This window comes from Pipistrellus hanaki (genome assembly GCF_964339955.1).
Source record: "Pipistrellus hanaki genome assembly, chromosome: 7".
NCBI lineage: Eukaryota > Metazoa > Chordata > Mammalia > Chiroptera > Vespertilionidae > Pipistrellus > Pipistrellus hanaki.
Window position 1 is genome coordinate 9789972 of NC_140509.1, and position 20011 is coordinate 9809982.

The following is a 20011-nucleotide window of genomic DNA, read 5'->3' on the forward strand; positions in this document are numbered from 1 at the left end:
CCAGCAGTGCCTCCTCCACTGCTCAGATCATTATCAGCCCATTTGAGAGCCTGCTCCTCCTCAGAGTTATTGCTAGGACCGTATCCAGTGACAGTTAAAACAACTCAGAAACCCTTTCAACTGCGAGGCTTTGTGCCAAATCTCTTTTACCTCATTTGTACTTGGACTTCGAAAACAATTTCCATTATTTTTTTTCAGTGATTTTTCTATTCAAGTAAACTTAACTCATTCTCCGAACAAAACTATAGACTTTCTCGATAGCGGTATCAAGAGAGGGAAAGAGTGGCTGAGAGTTGACTGTAATGATGAGTTAGGAGAGAGGTTATGAGCTGCTGAGGGGAGGGAGAATTATGAGAAGAGAGATGGTGTGGGCAAGAGAAAATGGAAATAGAGAGGGTCTGGCGCACACGGCGAGGGGCTGGGCAGCGAGGCCATGTCTGCAGGGCACATGGTGTGTGCCTTTGGAAAAGGCCACTACACAGAGTTCCTTCCCTCATGAGTCTGGGGTTCTGATGTGAGAACTCACTGGGACCTTTCATGCTGGCAGACACACCAAGATTATGTTCCCATGGCAACAGTGCCTCTGGCTGCAGAGCTGGGGAGGCACTCTTCTCTATCTCCATGGAGAGTCACCTAAACACCATGGGGCCAATCTCACCTACCCGCCTCCAACCTCCCCCCCCCCCCCCACATATCCTTTATGAAGACACCAGGCCCTTTTACTCCACCTCCTAAAGGCTTCTGATCCCACACCTCTCTCTCTTCATCCCATCCTTTGCGTTGTGACTAAGGCAGTGGTTCTCAACCTTACTAATGCCTTGATCCTTTCATACAGTTCCTCATATTGTGGTGACCCCCAACCATAAAATTATTTTTGTTGCTACTTCATAACTGTAACCTTGCTACTGCTATGAATCGTAATGCAAATATCTGTGTTTTCCGATGGTCTTAGGCTCTACAGCATTGTCGCCTAGGACCTAAAGGTCCCCTAGGACCTAAAGGCTTCTGATCCCCCACCTCTCTCTCTTCATCTCATCCTTCGCGTTGGACTAAGGTAAAGGCCTTCTAATTGCATGTGCAAACTTCCTGTCGTCTGCCAATCTGCTCTTCCCAGCCTCTCACTCCGCGATCTCAACCATCCAGCCCCTTCGCTTCCTCAAACGCTCCTTTCTCCCACAAAGGCCCTGAAAGCTACCCAAGTGATTGTTCTGCTTGCAGCGCTCCTTCCCCACACTCGCACCCCGTGACCCTTTTGGGGTTAGCTTGAGCAGGGGTCCCGGAGAGTGCTCCCTCAGTGACAGAGAGGCGTGCTTTGTAGCTAATTGCTCAAGGGTTCTGAGGTCAGAGACTGCGTTTGTCCATGTGCGTCCTCGTTTGTAACATGGGGTAAAACAAGAACTTAAGTAAAGGTTAGACAAGTTAATTCAGGTAGAGAACTCTGAATAGCCCCTGATACATACAAGGGTTATGTATGCTTTAGTTATAATAATAATAATAATAATAATTAGCACAATACCTCAAACCAAGTGTGTACTCAATAAATAGGTGCTGAAGGAATAAAGGAATAAACAAATTCTATATAATAAAAGGGTAATATGGAAATTGACCAAACAGCAGAACAATTGGAAGGCCCATGGCCCCTCCCCCTGGCTGGCCCCACTGCTGAGTGAGCACCTTGACCCCAACCAGACACGGTCCCTGCCAACCAGCCATCCCATCCTTGATGGCCACCATCGGGCACAGGCCGGCTAGACTCCACCAGTGTACGAATTCATGCAATGGGCCTCTAGTAGGTGAATGAATGGATCAATTTACTCACTCAGAGGGCCACTTACTTTTCTAGCCTGCTGTCACCCATCACGGAGTACAGGTGTCCAGCTGGATCAGTCCCAGAAGTAATGCTTCTCCCTCTCCACAGCCACCATGATAAAGGCTAAAGCAACACTTTGGTCTCCTATGACTTTGAATTTGCCCTACAGTTTTGCTAAAAACATATTCAGAGCAAAAAGACTTGGAATTAAAAGGTAAGAGGGTTCTAATATATGGTAACGGCAGGAATCTAGACTTCAGGTGGGGGCATGTGGTAGAGTACACAGGTGTCGAATTGCATCCCTGAAAACTATGTATGTTATGAACCAATGTTACTCCAATAAATTTAATTTAACTTAAAAGGAGATAAAGGGATATAATATCGCTATCTATATACTCAGGCTTCTCAATTTTGCCTTTATAAATGAAAAAAAAATCTCTTTCTGAGTGAGACCAGGCTCAAATTATTCGTAAGCCAAATGGTCTAGAAAACCTTGCATGTCAGGGCACCATCCCAACAAACGTTTACACAGAAAATATTTCCACAGAAAATGTCAACTGATATTGTCCAAAGGGAAGCGTTTAAACCTTTGTTCTAGTACATTCCATACTTCAGATTCTTCCACGTGTTCCAGAGAAAGGCATCAGCCACATTCCTGAACATCGCACGCAGCTGGTCTAATGGAAAAGGAACGTGCACACGCCAACCAGGGCTTCTGGAGGCTCAGTGGCTATGACACTGACGTATTGGTCAAGAGCTGCCGTGGGGGAGCTCCTGGGTCGTGCAACACTGTGAAAATGCTTGCTTACAGCCCGCGATGGAAGACTCTGATCATGTCGTTAAGTTATTTTGCTGCAGACAGTTCCTTCGGATTTAGGACTGAGCTCTGCGTCATCACCTCAGCAATGAAGCACTTGTCCTTATCCTTCCCTCCAATGTCAGGGGGAAGTCTTGGTTCCTGTCTCTAAAGTTAACTTTTCTGCTATGGCCCCGGACCCAGCTACACCTGCCTCTCAACCCTATGACAACTCAGACATTGTTTCAGTTCGGCCATCAGTTTTGGAAACCAAGATTTCATTTATTTGATAGTTATAATAAAAAAATTTAAAAAAATGAATTGATAGAGCTTTCATGCTTGCACATTTAACACTAAAGGATGCTCTCCTGCTGAAACCGGTTTGGCTCAGTGGAAGGTCCCAGGTTTGATTCCAGTCAAGAGCATGTACCTTGGTTGCAGGCACATCCACAGTAGGGGGTGCTGCAAGAGGCAGCTGATCGATGTCTCTCTCTCACTGATGTTTCTAACTCTCTATCCCTCTACTTTCCTCTCTGTAAAAAATCAATAAAAATATATTAAAAAAATAATAATAAAGGATGCTCTCCTGAATTCCACAATGGAGGAGGAGGAATACTGGAATTTTTTTTGAGGGTGAATACACTTTACATGGGGTCTTTTGTAGCTGTTGTTGCCACTACAAAACCTCAACAAACATCAGAGATAATAAAAATGAGAATTACAATGAATGTAATGATAAAATGATAATTGCTTACATTATTTCTACTTGTTATACTGATGTATAATTTACGATATTCTATGTAAGGTTCTATAATCTATATTTATAAATAAACATCACTGACCTGTTTTTCTGTGGAGCAAATTGGATCTGTACCCAAAAGTGGTAGAATCTTGGGCCTGGGTGAGAGCTGAGGGCGGCAATGTCCTTGGACCCTCCGGGTTCCCTGGGGGGAGGGGCGAGCTCTGTGTGCGCCTAGATTCGTTTCTATCCGTGCCAGATCCGTGGAGGGCATCCTGAACTTTCTTCTTTTCCTTCTTTAGCATGTTGACCAGAATATCTGAGGCGTGACTTAAGGATTTCATGACTCATGCTAGATTATAATGATGGAAACCTGGATGTTTCAAATGAGATTGATATTCTCAGTTAGAGTCACTATTTCCCAGGTGGTGAAGACTGACTAGGGGAAGTCTTCAATCTCCTGGCGTCACAGGTGGTGCCAGGGACGCTGGGAGGCTACTGGTCTTCCAACATGGTGCCGCCGTAGGCAAAGATAGCCAACCCAGAGCTCAGGAAGATGCTCGGCGTGCAAACCAATGCAGCCTGACCGTTTCTATGAAAGGTTTATAAAAACAGAGTGAACACGGAGAGGCAGCGGGGCAATGGCTCTAGGTATAATCAGTGAGCAGATTAGAGTTACCGCATTTTCTGGCGTATAAGACGACTTTTGAAAAGAAAAACACTGTGTTCTAGTAAAAAGCCTGCTCAGATTGGCCAGAGTCAGAGAGGCGGTCTATTAAAAAAAGAACTGGTGTTGCCTCGGAAGTAGGGGGTAGTCTTATACAGCGAATATAGGCCTAAACCTACGTTTTAACTGTAAAATTAGGTCATCTGATACGCCAGAAAATACGGTAACCCAGGAGGCTGCTCAGGAGTGCCTAGAGAATCCAGAACCCGGAACCCACCCTGCTGGGGATGGGCCAGATCCATCCTGGTGCCCAGAGCACCCCCAGGCTTCCTTACAATACCTTCCTGTGGGTTTTAAGTCACTTTGCTTAAAAATACATAATTTTAGGTCTGAAACTGAACTGGAAAGAGGTAACTTACTAGTATAAATAATCATTTTAAAGTGCATTGGTATTTAGGTGTATTATGGGTACTGTCAGAAGAGAAAATCATTGCATTCTACCCCCCATCACTGTTCTGCTGGCTCAGCATGCTAGGGGATTCTTGTCCCTTCTCCAAGGAGAAGCTATAATCCCTCTTGAGAACGTCAGAGCTCTGACTGCAGGAGCAGTAAGACCAATTCAAGACCTTCGCCAGCCCTGGAGGCGGCTTCATTCATGCGGGAGTCTGAGAGAATGTGAGGACAGTGCGGGAGAGGAGACTGACTCTCACTCAGAGAGGAGAGGGAACGTCCGCTTACACTTATTCTTGGGCAAGTAACTTGGAAGTCATTTGCCTCCATCTTCTCCTCCGCTCTGACTCCAACTTTTCCATTTCTGGAAGGATCATCAGTTTTTCTCTCACAATCCCAATGTGGCTCCTAGTCTTTGCCTCAAAAAAAAAACAAAAACAAAACAAAAACAAAACAAAACAAAACAAAACAAAAAAAACAAATAAACCTGTACCGACCAAAGGTGCTCACACCCCTGTGTGCCTGACACTGGCCTGACAGAAAAGAACAGGGCTTGCCCGGGTCTCCCACGCCCCGGTGTGTTAGCAGCAGCAGCAGACACCTGGCTGGGTTCGCACCCTGCAGTAACAATGAGCTTCCATTCCCTGCCCAGCGACCCTCACTGGAGTGTGTGCTGTGTGTCAGGCTGTGTTCCAAGCACAGGAATATATGACACCAAGGCACCCTCTCATGAAGCAGACATCCTGCTGGGAAAGGCGGCTCACACACACGCATCCATGCATAGACACATGCACTCACACATGTGAGAGAGTGAAAGTGCTTATTTTAGAAAGGCCACAATCAACGGAGTGACTGCTCTGCACTGGGCACTACCCTTTCTGAGAGGGACGTGTTTACGCTGAGATCTGAACGGCAAGCAGAACGGGCACAGGAAGGGGCCTCCGCAGAGGGAATGGCCGGGGCTAAAACCCTGAGGAGAAACGCATGGCATGGCTCCCAGCAGGGGCCACTGTGCCACCCAGGGGACACTTTCAGTTGTCATACTGGAGTGGGGGGGGGGGGGTGTAGGTGCTGTTACTGAGCTCTGGTGGGCAGAGGCCAGCGGTGCTGTTCACGCTCCCACGATGCACAGGAGAGGCCCCTGGCACAGCACTGCGCAGCCGCAGATGGCATGGTGCGAAGCTGAAACACCCTGTGCTAGAGGAACAACAACAAGGTCCCTGTGACTGCAGCCTGCCCGGGACAGGGGCGTGAGGAGCGAAGTCAGGGTAGCGGGGCCGATCACCAAGGCCTCCTGGTCTGGAGGAGGCAGTCTGAGCAGAATTCGGGGTTGATGGGAGGCCCTGGAAGACTGCAACCGCGTGTTTTGGTTCCCATTTGATAAAGCTCACAATGCAAAGCTACCATCTCCTCATCTTTCCTGTGGTCTTCCCCTTCCCACTAGTTTTAACGTGGGCCCTCTTTCCCACCAGCGCTGTGCGGGGACTAGGGGACCCCCGTTATGTTGTCTCAAGGGGCATTAGAAGGGGTGTTCAAACTACTACGACACTAAATGACATCATTTTCACTCTCTCTCCAAGACCAACATTCGGCGCCGTCCACTCATTTTGGTCGCAGTGCTGTCTCTTGCCGACCTCGAGTATTAGCACTTTTCCCTGGTAAGTCGTCTCTCTCTTATTCCTGCCACAGTCTTGGCCTTCTTGGTTCCACAAAATATGTATGAAAATATCCTCTAACTGTCTAACCCAACTGGGAAGAACAATGAGCTCTCAGGAGCCTTTCCTGGGGGATCTGGCCACTCTTTCCCTTCCTCTGAGCTCCCACCCTCTGAGTCGCATGTGGGTCTGGTCTGTCACACCACTCAGCGCTCTGCCAACCCAGGGAGCCTGGCTCTGCCTGCCCCTGGGCCGCAGGGCAGGCCGCTCCTCCCCAGAACGGTGTGGAGCAGGTGCCTGGAGCGCGAGGAGTGGGTCTGGGTGCGGGCTTTGAGCTCCGTGTTCCTTTCCCCGGCCTACTGCCCACCCGCCATCATTTTGAATGAGTCTCAGAGGGAGGGGACCCTGCTCAAGGTACTGGCAGTCAGGAAGAGATCTAGTGTGGCCCCATGACCTGCAGTGGAGAAGAGAGATGCCGTGTGCTCTCTCGCCCTCTTCTTAAATAAACGTATATACCAGCACACCAGCCTAGACTGCTCCCCCTGTCACACCTCCTTTCACCCCTCCTCCAGGCACATACAGCCCTCCGCCCAGAAGGGGATTAGGAAATTGGTGGGAGTGTTTAGAGGAGAAGATCCTCAGTCAGGACCCAGGCCAGGAAAAGCAGCGGAGCTTAGCTGGGGCTGGGCCAGCAGCGAGGACCAGGCTGGGATTGGGGGGGGGGGGGGGGGTAATGGGGAGGGAGGGGAAAGGAATGCAGGGTGACACTGCCTGTGGCCCACAGGGGCCTGTGTGGGAGTGTCTCCCCCCCCCCCCCCCCCCCCCCCCCGAGGGAGCCCCGGCTGCTGGCTGGCGATGAAGCAGCTAGCGCTCATCTGAATCAGACAGACAGGGTCTGCTAATTCTCAACTGAAACGAGAAGTTGAAGTTAATCAGGCAGCGTGCCTGCCTCCTGTTTGAGACGTGTGTGCTCTTTTTTCTTTTGCCCCTTTGTTACTGGACTCCCTTCATGTATAGGTTATTTTTATGCATTTTGCACTCTAGCTGAAGCTAAAAATGCCTTTTAGAAATTTTTTTCAAACATGAACCAAAATACCTGTTCATAAAGAACTGACCAAGATAATGTCTTATGTATGTTTAAAGTCTGCAAAAGTGTCAAATCTTTCATTAGAAGCTTGAAAGATAAAATGGGAAACAATACCGAGGACATGGGGAGACCTGAGGTCTCCCTCTACCAACAGGGACTCTTGCAGTAGCCAGCTTGCTGTCCCTGCAGGGTATCTGACCCTGGAGGCCACTCCCAGGCGGCCACCACAGTCAGCACCCTAAACTCACTGCCTCTGGGGCCTCTGGGACTGCTGTCTTGAACACTCACAGACTCTCGCTTCCAAATTTGGGAACATCTGTAAGTGGAACCCAAATTTGGGAACATCTGTAAGTGGAACCCAAAGCAGTAGATCTGGCCTTTAAATGAAAAGTTACATTTAAATCAATCTCCGCTCTTCATAAGCTAAATTCCTTTTGTCATGTTTCAGTCATCATTTCAGTTTCACCCACACACAAGCCACAAATTCTGGGCCCTGGTGAGGCTGTGGTCAGCCTGGTGTCCGGTCAGCTGGCTAAAGATAACCAGTTAGCTTACTGGCTCAGGGATGAAATAGAAAGGGCACTGCAGAGCAGTCAAAAATATTTTTTAAATTTTAATGTGAAAAGACGGTGTATAAAAGCCCACATTTTTCAATAAACTGAAAATTTTAGCCCCCCCCCCCTCTCTCTCTCTCTCTCTCTCTCTCTCTCTCTCTCTATATATATATATATATATATATATATATATATATATATATATATATATATATATATAACTGGAACATTATAATAACTATTGTATCTGGCTAAAAACAGAGTAAAGATTTTTCTTTTCAGGCAACTCCATTTTTCAGTTGTTGCTCCATTTTGTTTGCTGAAGGGATAGGGTGGCTTAGTGGTTGAGTATCAACCTATGAATCAGGAGGTCAAGGCTCAATTCCTGGTCAGGGCACAGGCCCAGGTTGCCAGGTTCTGGGCTTGATCCCCAGTGTGTGTTTGTGTGTGTGTGTGGGGGGGGGGGGGAGGAGAGTGGGGAGCATGAAGGAGGAAGCCAATCTCTATCTCCCTCTTCCTTCCTCTTTGAAATCAATAAAAATATATATTTTTAAAAAAGACATCCCTCCTCAATGCACAGACCATCCTCAGCCCAGAAGGGGATTAAGAAGTTGGTAGGAGTATTTAGAGAGATTAAAAATGGTAGCAGAGTAAGTGGATGCTTCATGAACATGCTCCTAGGAACAAACTGGTATTGCAACTAAAATACAGAAAAACTTCCTGAATAATCAATGGAAAACTCGCGGGAGAGAACCCTGATACCCGAGGACCAAAAGTGGAGACGACATAGAGACTGGTATGAGGGACAGAGGCATGAAAGGGCTGGCCCGAACCCAGAGACAACAACTAAAGTCCCAGAGAGATATCTCAGCTGTGGGGGGTTGCCACTGAGAACTCTGGGATCTAATCTCCAAGCTGGGAACCCAGCAGAGAGCACCAAAACTGAGGAGGGTACCCACAAAAAGTCTAGCTGTGAAAAAGCAGTGGGGTGCTGTCTTCCAGGGAGAGATGGCTGGAAATTCAGGCAACCTCTTTAAGGGCCAATGTACTAAATTCCATGTGGAGCCACCCACCTTGTGCTCTGGCAGAGGGAGAATGAAGTGGACTGGAGCCATGAGAGCAGAACTCAGGACTGGTGATTCGGGGGCTAGAGCTCAGAAGGCAGACACCCCAAGTTTCCTGGGCTGAGTCATTCTCTCTCACAGTGGAGGACATCTTTTCCACATAGACATCTGCCTTGCCTGGGGGGAAGACAGTTGACACACACTATGGGAAAACACCTTACCCTGATAACCATTAGCCTCCAGGCAGAAGCAACTGCCCCACCCTGTGTAAAAAACTCTCGCCACATCTGAGAACAATTGACTGGGGAGCCCTAGGATTCTGTAGGCAGAGGTGGTCTCCGGAGGCTTTGAGTCTATGCCTGATGAAATTAGTCATAAACAGGCTTTAACACTGCCCCGAACTAGAGATTGAGAGGGTCTACCTAATACATAGTCACAAACCCAAACTGAAAGCCAAAATGAGGAGACAAAGCAACAATCCCCAAATGAAAAAACTAGAGAATCCTCAAGAGGAAGAGATAAATAAAACAGAGATAAGAAACTTATCTGAATCAGAGTTCAGAGTAATGATGGTAAAAATGCTCAACAGCATGAAAAAAGATATAACTATGAAAAAAAGAACAGTCTGAGATAAAGAATGACATAATACAAATAAAGAACACATTGGAAGGAATACACAGCAGATTAGGGGGAACTGAGGATCAAATCAGTGAATTAGAAGACAGGGTTGAAAATACCACTCAATCAGAGAACCAAAAAGAAAAAAAAAACAATTAAAAATGACATCTTACTTCAAAACAGAAAACACAACATGTATTGGAAGCAGGTGGGTGGGGCACCAGGTGATGTGTCTCCTCTCCCTACTCAGGCCCATAGAGGGAGTGTTTTTTGCTGCTTCAGAAAGGATACTGATTTCATTATCTCTCTGCTGTAGAATATCTCGTAGTTTTTTATATTCCTCCTCTTTCAGTGGCTCCTGGCAGTCTTGATCTTTGATTTCAGAGGACACTGTGTTTGTTTCATTACCCTTCTTGTCCATTAGTAGTTTCTGAAAGATGAGGTAAGAGCTAGTGTCCGTATCTCTATTCCAATTGTGTTTCTTTAAGACTACCACCTTTCACAATGACTTACACATACCAGCGTGCATGTCCCTTCCTACCTCCTGTCTGTGCCATGCAGTTTCCTTCGCCTGCCATGTCTTCCCTCTCTCCGTCCTCCCTCCTCTTTCCCCTCCACTATCTGACCTCTTCTTCCCTAAACTGGAAAGTTCTTGTTCCAACAGGATCTCCTCTTGAACTTCATAACCCAAGACCACTTTTTAAAATGACACTTTCCATGTATGGCAATTATTCCTTACCTATCTGTCTACTCCATGACTGACTTATTATTGCCTCTTCTATGCCTCACAACAGACTCACAACAAATGTGCATTATCTTACAGAAGTATGTCAAATTACAAGTGAGGTGGAAGTAGAGGTAATGATACTCCCTTGCACCATCATCAAAGGTAAACTTAAGGCAGAAAAAGACTGAGAACTTATATGGATAAATCCAAACTGCTGGAAACCATTAGAGGTACCATTCTCTGGATATAGCTTGAAAATAAATAGTTTTTTAACATGGAGCTATTCTGTGGTGAAGGTAGGGATTCCTGGCAAAAGAATTAAAAGTCTATGACCTGAGCTTGTTCCCTTTCAAGTAAGAGACAAGCTCTGCAGGAATTCAGTGACAACCACAGCCTTGGTTTGAAGGTCATCCATTTGTCTGTGTGGGTGGGACCCAGCCCTTTCATAGCTGGTCAATAGGAAAGTGGCACTGTAGTCTGAACACAGCAGATGAAGGCTTCTACCAGAGGGAAGGCTTCACCCTACCTTTAAATGACGGAAACAGTGATGAATTTTACGCATATCGGCGCCAACCTCTAGTCTGCTCTCTGGATCCCGGTCTTCCAAAAAGGATGTTATTTGTTTTTCCAACCTGCAAATACATAACACGTGAGAAGCAATTGTGAGCTAGAAACTTTAGAAATTCTAATAGCATGACTTTCTTGGTTAACATTGGAAGCACAGGATACTGTTTCTAGTTCTTTATGAAAATATGGTTATCTGAATGATGTGACTACCATAATCTTACCTAATAATAGAGAAACATGTAAATTGACCATACCTCTGCTATGCTCATAGCCAATCAGAGTGAGTATGCAAATTAACTCGACAAAGATGGCAGTTAATTTGCATGCATACCTGGGTCCCAGGAACCTCCTCGGCACCCAGGTCACTCCCAGCTGACCATCGAGCAGAAGCTTTTGGCTTGGGAAGGGGCTGAGCCTGCAATTGGAGGTACGGGGGAGGGAGGGAACCCCTTCCCAAGCCTAAAGCCTGAAGTGGAAGTTTTAGGATTGGGCAGGGGCCAAGCCTGGGATTGGAGGGAAGGGGGAAAAAAAATCAATGGAAACATAACCTCAGGGTGAGGATAAAAAGAAAAACAAAGAAATGTCATATCCTATGAAAGACAGATCTTGAAAATGCTTAAAGAAAGTTGTCATTTTTTCATGGTGAAGGGACTGGAGTCCATGTTGATGAAAATACCTTGGCGGCTGCAGTGACTGGCAGTGGCTGCAGCAGCGGGGTGATGGGCCTGGCACCTTCCCCTGATCAGCCTGGTCATCTCCCACAAAGGGAGGTCAAACTGCGGCTTAGGTCCGCTCCCAATGGGGAGCGGGCCTAAGCCATCAGTAGGACATCCCCTGAGGCCTCCCAGTATGTGAGAGGGGGCAGGCTGGGCTGAGGGATCCATCCCCAGTGCTCAAATTATGTGCACCAGGTCCATAGTATTAAATATTAAGGGTAAAGAAAGAAATTGACCAAGTGAAATCTGAAATGATGCAATTATTTGCAATTTATTCCCAATGAATTTTCACATGAAGCTTTCAATATAAGAATCATTGATTTCTACAAAACATACATTACAGCCAACCTGAATTTCCATGCCCCTGTGCCTACCTGCAACATTACAAGAGAAAGTAATGAAAGAGTTTATTAGTTTCATTAAAAATTCATGCTACTCAGCAATGACCTCAAAGATGCTGCAAAACCCTTCTCATCATTCCTGGTTGACTTATATTCTTCATATCTTCCCACAGCTATTCCAAATCTTCCCACAGCTCCCAACCCTGCCGCTACCCTTTGGCTCTCTGTCAGTGATGCAGCTTCTCTCTAGACCGAGAAAGTCAAAGCTGTTACAAGTGGGCTCTTTGGCTTCCTTTTCCTTCATCCCAGTGTCTCTGCTCTCCGCTCAGGGCCTCTTCCTTAAGATAATATACCTTCTTCTCATGATCAATTCCTCCCTTTGGGTTCTCTCCAGGCCTCCACCAGTATTACCTGATTAGTTTCCTTGTTGTCTCCTCTCCATACTGACTCTTTCCTCTTTGCTTAAATTATTTTCCTGTTTTTTTTTTTTCTATTCTATTCTAAAACAAAATAGGAAACAAAACACCTCCCTTTGGAGGGACCACCCAACCATGCTACTCAGGAGTCCTGATTTAGTTTGGCTGTACTATGGTCCACATTGCATCCTGGAGTCTGTCCCTCTTTCACTCCCCCATTAGTTTATAAGCATCTTGAGTCAACTATTGGCTCTTATTCACTTTGTGTCCCCTCTCCTCAATCCTGTATATAGACCAGTGCACACATTAGATTCTCAATACAAATATGTTAATTAATCAATGGATTCATTTCCCTGAAAATTATTCCCCTCTCTGTTGAGATGGGACTCTATAAGGAAAGTGTAAGGATAGCAATCAGTATCTAAGATGCTAAGTATCATAACAGGGCACTAGCCAATCTCTCCCACATTATTATGAAAATACTAATGGACCGGTGCACGAAATTCATGCACATTAAATGGGGATTAATTAGAGGAAATAATTTATTATTGTTATTGGCCCTTTCTCTATAATGGAAGTATAAGAGATGAAAGAAAATTAGTAAAATGTATGTGAAAACCTTCGTCCTGTCAGGGTCTGAGGCACACCATGGGACCCAGAGCCAAATCCCCACCCACCCACATGCACCTCAAAATCACAAGAGACCCAGACCCAGCCGCCCCTTGTCCCCAATTGGGCTAGATCCAGACCTGGCCATTCCTACCATTGTCAAGCCCTGCCAAGCAGGGGGCATAGCCTCAGGTCCCCTGGCCAGGCACCAAGATGGGGGTGCGGCCTGAGGTTACCCAACCTGATGCCAAGATGGGGGTGTGTGCCTTGAGGTCCTCCATCAAGCCCCACTAGATGGGGGAGATGGCCTGAGACTCCCTGTCAAACACCACTGAGTGGGGGGCATGTCCTGAGGTCCCTCATCAAGCCCCGCCAGGCGGGAGTACGCAGCCTCATATCCCTGGTCAAGCCCCACTGGGCCGGGGCATGGTCTGAGTTCCCCGACACAGCACTGGGGGTGCCCCTTGAGGTCCCCCGTCAAGCCCAGCTGGGTGGGGGCATGGCCTGAGGTCCCCTGTCAAGCCCAGCCAGGCAGGGGGGCACAGCCTCAGGTCCCCTGGCCTGGTGCTGGGGTAGGGGGTGTGGCCTCAGGTCCCCCCGGCCTGGTGCTGGGGTGGCAGGCATGGCCTGAGGCCCTGTCAAGCCCCACCTGGTTGGGGGCATGGCCTGAGGTTCCCTAGCTTGGTGCTGGGTCGGGGGGAGCAACCTGAGATCCCCTAGCCCAGCACAGATGGGAAGCGCACCTTGAGGTTCCCTGTCAAGCCCACTTGGCGGGGGGCATGGCCTCAGGTCTCCTGGCCTGTCACTGGGGCCAAGGGTGCAGCCTGAGGTCGCCTGTCAAGCCCCAAAGGGGCTGGGGAGGGTGTAGCCTCAGGTCCCTGCTGATTGCTCCTTAAGGCTCCTTATGGGAACTTGGCCTCAGCTGTGGGTGCAGCCAACTTTGTGATGAAGTGATGGTCACTTAGCATATTCCCTCTTTATTAGATAGGATGTGCATACTTTCAGCATATTTTTTAACTGCATCTATTTCTCTCCCACCGTTGCTATCAGCCCACTCACACAGATGTCAGGATTTCCGTCAGATAGCAGCTTTGGATGTCACTTCTATTTCTCCCTATAATCTGTGACATGCAATAGTCGATGTTTACAAGTGAGAGACAGTTTCTATTGCTTTTGTAAGGAGATTTTTCGGTGCTTGCCACTTGTGCTCTTGACAGCATGTTTCTTTGTACCAGTAGAATTTCAAAGCACTAGACACACAGAGATTCGTTTCTGGTACAAATATTTTTATACAAAGTCTTATAAAATACATGTTTATGAAAAAAATCCAAACAATACATATGTGCATAAATTAAAAAGTAAACATTCCTCTCTCCCCCTCCCCCCCACCACCACTCATGTCTTCTCACTTTATTCACTCTCAATACCTTGAGAAATCCACTGTTAACAGCTGAAATATGTTGTTCTAGCTCTCAATGAAGCAGATTTCTATCTCCATATGTATGTATATTCTGTTTTCATAAAAATTAAATCCCATTATGAATAGTGTTCTGCATCATAATTTTTCTAAACAATTTATAAGGTATTATTCCATGTCAGTACATGTAGATAGAGCTATTTCATTTTTTATGACTACATAATATTCCAAAGTTTGAGTCTATTGATCCTCTCATGATGGACATTGAGGCGACATACGCGTAGTTGCTACTTTCCTCTGTCACCCATGTGGAGGCCTAGATCTACAAATTCACACTTAAGGAGGCTTCAAAAAAGAGTGACATTTACCTACTCCTATTTTCCCTGAGTACCTGGAAGGCATTCGGGGACTTTGAAAATCACCATTAGTTCTAGGATATACCCCTTTTCTGGAGTAAAAGCATTTTGTAGTTTCCAATATCCATAAAGTTTCCAACAGAATTTATGGTGAATCAACCGATTCTTCCCTGTTGCTTCTTCTTTAGAAAATAATTTCTTCTGTACAGTATGATGTTGAAGTGTATATTCCAGGGAACATTCCATGGGGAGGCTGAGTGGAGTCGTGTTCATAGGAGAGCACTGTGAGACAGGTATGCTGATGGGGGATCACTTGTCTCCCTGGGCTCTGGCCTGCCGCCTAGGTTCCTGTCTCACAAAACAATAGTCTAGAGCAGTGGTCAGCAAACCTCCGTTTGCGAGCAACATCAAGCTCTTTGGCCCCTTGAATGTGGCTCTTCCACAAAATACCACGGCCTGGGAGAGTCCATTTTGAAGAAGTGGCATTAGAAGAAGCGGGGATGTCGGTTGCATGTGGCTCATGAGCCATGGTTTGCCGACCACTGGCATAGGGTAAGGGAGGACCAGGGACATGATCCCAAGAAAAACTTCCTCCGAAAGGAGAGAACAGATTGCTCCATGCTTTCAGGGACTCAACTGGTCTGCTACAAAACTAAGAATAAAAAGCCAGGCCTTTGACAGGCAGCATTTTTCTCAATAAAAACATACTTTTTAAAAATGATGTATTCAAAGGCACAGAACAGTATCTAGCATTTAGTGCTCACTCAAATAATATTAGCTATTGTTAGTGATAAGTAACTTGCTTTTGTGCTTGAGACCACAGGGAGTCTTTGGATTAAAAAAATAAATAAATGCCTGGTCTTCCCTCCATATATGTGTTGAATTTATTTTCTTATCAACCGAGGACTTGGCCCAATAATTAAAATGTAAAAGAATGCCTAATTTAGAGGTGTCCGATGTACTTCTCTAGCAGTTAAGTGTGAACGATTGACCCTGAAGTCCCCATGCTTTCCTATCTCCAGGAGTAGTTCCCAAGTTCATACCTGTCACTGCTCCCCACTGAGGGCTTTCGGGGTGCCCGAGCCCTGCAGGGCGGGGAGGGCCAGTTTGTAGAACCGGCTCCCTAAGGAGGCCACGTGAGCAGAAGAGAGTCTGCTCTTCAGGAAAAGCCCAAGTAAACAAGAAACTTGCCTTTTTCTCTAGGTTCACTAAGAGAACAGAAGGAAGAGAAAAGCACCTTATGTGACCATAAATGTGTACCAGTCAGTCCTAGTCCGTGCAGATAGGAAAAATCACAGCTATTTTATTTACGTGTGTCTGAACCCACCACGTGGCTGGTGGCAGGTGACCTAGGACCCTTTGGCGACCACACCCATCTCCACCACATCCACTGTGTGTAGCTTGTCTCCACCACACTGCCTGCATGTAGCCTAGCTCAGCGGCTGCACTGTATTACAGATGTTGACATATGGCCATATCTTAAGAATCAGCTATACTTCTTACTATGTGTTTTGCCCCCTTGAGACCACTGAATTCTTTTCTTTCTCCTCCCAGTATTTCTTGCCCAAAAGGGAGATTTTGTCTGCAACCATATTTTTGCAGAAATCTACATTTAATACTGTGAATAAAAAGGAAAAGCAAGTTAATTATCACTAACAATAGCTAATATTATTTGAGTGAGCACTAAATGCTAGATACTGTTCTGTGCCTTTGAATACATCATTTGTTAAAAATATGTTTTTATTGATTTTTAGACAGGGAGGAAAGGAGGGGGGAGAGAGAGAGAAACATTGATGAGAGAGAAACATTGATGAGAAGCTGCCTTTTGCAAGTCCTTGACCGGGAATCAAACCAGTGACCTCATGGTGCCTGGGACCAACTGAGGCACACTGGCCAGGTTGAATACATCCTTTCTGTCATCCTCACAGCTAGATGAGATAAGTTCTATTATTACCCTCTATCATAGGTGAAGAAACAGAAGTACAGAAGATTAAATATCTAGCCTGAGATCACATAGCTTACAAATGGTAGAACTGGATTCAAACTCAGGTAGGCTGACTTTAAAATCCAAGTGTTTAAGCACTGTATTTATCATATTATAGCAAAGTTATATTTAAATGCAATCTTGACAGTGTGCTTATAAAAAAGAATGCCACGCCTACTAGAATTCTTTGAGGTGGTAAATAGGTGAATGGAAAAGTAGGATGAATTGAGCAGCAGTTGCTTAGATCTTAACAAGGGCACTAGCCAGCATCATGTATAAGAGGAAGAGAAGTTAGGAAAGAATCGGCATGCCCCACATTAGGAGATCAGGTAAATAAATGACGGCACAGTTACGTACTGAGTTAGGGAACTATGATGGTGAAGAGAGAGGTATATTTATTGACATCAAAAGTACTCATACTACCATATATCATGATAAGTTAACAACGAGTCCCTTCACAGGGGTTCTGCAATAACATGGAACCCCAAAAATCATAGAAGAGGAGATAAAAAAAAAAAGGAAGAGAAGAAGAAAAGAAAGGAATGAGGGAATGAGTGAGGGAGGGAGGGAAAGAGAGAGGGAAAAAAGGAGGGAGGAATGGAAGGAGAGAAGGTGGAAGAGAGGGAGGAGAAGGGATGGAAGGAGGGAAGGAGGAAAGGGAGAAAGGAGGGAGAGATGGAAGGAGGGAGGAAGAGAGGGAGAGAGGGAGGGAGGGAGGGAAGGAGGGAGGGAGAAAGGCAAAAGGGAGGGAAGGGGGAGGGAAGCAAGCCTGAGACTTGCCCAGTTGCCTTTGGCTCAAGAACATTTATTATCTCCCTGTGAAAAGAGACACTAGTGACCCAAGCTTAACTCGCTCTTCTGTAATATTCTTATGATTATGTTACATTTAATTGTTTATTAAATTAAGTTCACTGTTTATATATTGTGTGTGATTATGTTTTTATTATTCTGAAATAATCTTTGTTTCTAAAAATATTTTATAAACATGTTCCTGTCAGCATTAGCTCCTAGAAATGGGCTGGAAGCCATATCTCTATACGATTGTGGGAAAGTTCGAGAGAGGACCGGGTGTACACAGGAATAGCATACCAAAAGGGGGGCATGGCAGCTGCGGAACCCGGGCAGCTGTGGCTGGGGGGGGGGGGGGGGCGGAGAAGGAGGGAAGTCCCGGGAGGGGGAGGAGCATGCCCTGGTGATTGGGGGACAGTGACAGAAGTATTCCACAGTGCAGTATTGCTCCAGGAAGTTTGCTAAACTCAGGCTCGAGAGTGAAAAGTAATGGGACCTCCCTCATCCTCTGATCTGGAGCTGGAGGGAGGGAGGTGGATAAAAAAAGTCCCCGCTGGTGGGCCAGGGCTGTTTCATGGCAGAATCATGGATGTGCCTGGCATCCCTGAGCTGATGGTCCTTAGTTCATCCGGCTTCTTTCTGTTTCGGAAAGGGGAGCAGGCAGCTCATTCCAAAGAGCTAGGGAGGAGTTCTCAGTTAAGAACCTAACTGGTGTCGACTACACTAAAAAGTATCAGAATCTGCCTGACCTCTGCCACAGAGAATGGCTCCACCAGCAATGGCTGTCTCTGACAGGCTAAGCAGTGGCGATGCTGACACACTATAGCTGCTTCTTAGCATGAGTCAAGACTCAAAAAGGGCTGGGCAACAGCGATAACGATACAACAGGCAAGTTGATAACTCTTAGTGTCCAGGAAAATGACGATTATTAGGAAGAATGAGAGAATAGTTACAGTTAAAAAAAATTGATCAGAGTAGATATGAGATGTAGTGAACTATTAGGTTGAACAATCTCAATTATTAACTAATTCACCAACCAATATGGGTTACAATGTTCTCATCTATAAAATACACAAAATAATATCATCTTTAGATTCTTTGTGCTCTCTGAAATAAGATCATGCAAAGAGCAAAGGATGAGCCAGGATCCAAGCCCATCCCCAATCTGCCGACTCTGCACGTATACAACATTCCTGAGTGATCAGGTTCACACTGATGGATGTTCAAGAAGCAGTACAAGGCCAACTACTGTTGCATATTGAGTCAAGAATACACCCACATCTCTTCAGTCCTGGGAACCAAACAGGTTAGTAACTTGTCATGTGGAACAACCCTGGCCCATGTGCTGGTGACGTTGTGTGTGCTTCCTCATTTCAGCGGAGAAAGGATGAGTTAAGGCCACAGTGGTTTTACCTTATGCTGCCTTCTCCCCGTTATTCCATGATGATGTTTACGGAACGTTCATTACGCATCGGGCATGCTCGTGTATTTTGTGACTCATCTGTACAGTAAGCCTATGCACTGTTTTCTCTCTTTCATAGACACGGACAGGAAAGGTCAGGGAGGCAAGTGCCTTGCATGTTGTTACAAAATGAGGGAACGGAAACAGCGGGAATTAAAAACGGGCCTTTTGAACCAGGAACCTCACTCTTGCCACACAAAGCCTCTCAATCAATTCCAAAAAAATCTCTGCCGCTTCCTCACAACCCCTGACACATCAAATGTGTCCCTCCAGACTCTCCTGTACAGTTTTTAAACCAGTAGAGATGCAAGCAACAAGGCCAATGGGATCATCCAACACATTCCATGCCTGGCATCTCGAAGACAGACATGTAACGGGATGCGATAATGGGGGGGTCTTGAGACCTCGTGGAGGGGTGGCATGGGAAGGCCTGATTTCGACGTTGCTGACACGATGGACTTCTTTTATGGGGTGTGACCCTTTAAAACATACAGTGTAGCCATGGCCTGTAGTTTACAAAAGGAGACTTCAGATAAGAGCACAAACCCACCATTTATGATTAACTGCAACCCACAGGACACGAAAAACTGAAGGCTGAGGCTGGGCCAACAGGGCTATGACCAAAAGAAACGATACAAATATTTTTCTGGATCATTAATTTCATGTTTGTTTTTTGTTAGATTCTGCTGAGAGAACGAGTCCCAGGTGGCTTAAAGGTAGTTACGGCGAGACTTTTTTTCTTTTGGAAGTCTCTGGTCTGTGACAAGTATGGCACATGTTAACCACTCCCCTAACCAGCAAGAGAAAGACAGGGCCCCTCGTATGCAAGGAGCTGAGTTCAAGGTCAGCCGCTTTCTTGGAATGAGCTGTCTTGAACACCAGCAGGAGACTGGAGAGTTCAGGGCTTGGTGAGGCAGGGGACATTCCTATGAGGACTTGCTTTCAAGGTTTATCTTAGTGATGCTTCCTTTGCCTCCAAAACGCACAGCTTTGTGGCGCCTCCAATGCAGAGCCGTGCAGCTGCTTGGTACTGTGAGTGTTCTGAAGTAGCAAACGTGAAAAACCCACATCTGAGGCCACACTGGTCTGCCTCTGTGGTGGGAAGATGCGGCTCACTTAGATCAAAATGCATTTGTGCCATGGACTTCAGTTTATGAAGACTTAAGCACTACTTAGAAATAATTTAA

General features: G+C 46.2%; 1 protein-coding gene across 1 annotated transcript in view; it reads right to left on the reverse strand.

The window, feature by feature from the left end:
- Positions 1 to 20011, reverse strand: part of KIF6 (kinesin family member 6) — a 354123-nt gene that overhangs the window by 160217 nt on the left and 173895 nt on the right. The window contains exons 11-13 of the mRNA XM_084890084.1: positions 10694 to 10799; positions 9732 to 9870; positions 3449 to 3664 (exon numbers count right to left, since the gene is read on the reverse strand). Of these exons, the coding sequence (XP_084746210.1) occupies positions 3449 to 3664; positions 9732 to 9870; positions 10694 to 10799 (461 nt within the window). The remainder of the gene's footprint in view (positions 1 to 3448; positions 3665 to 9731; positions 9871 to 10693; positions 10800 to 20011) is intronic.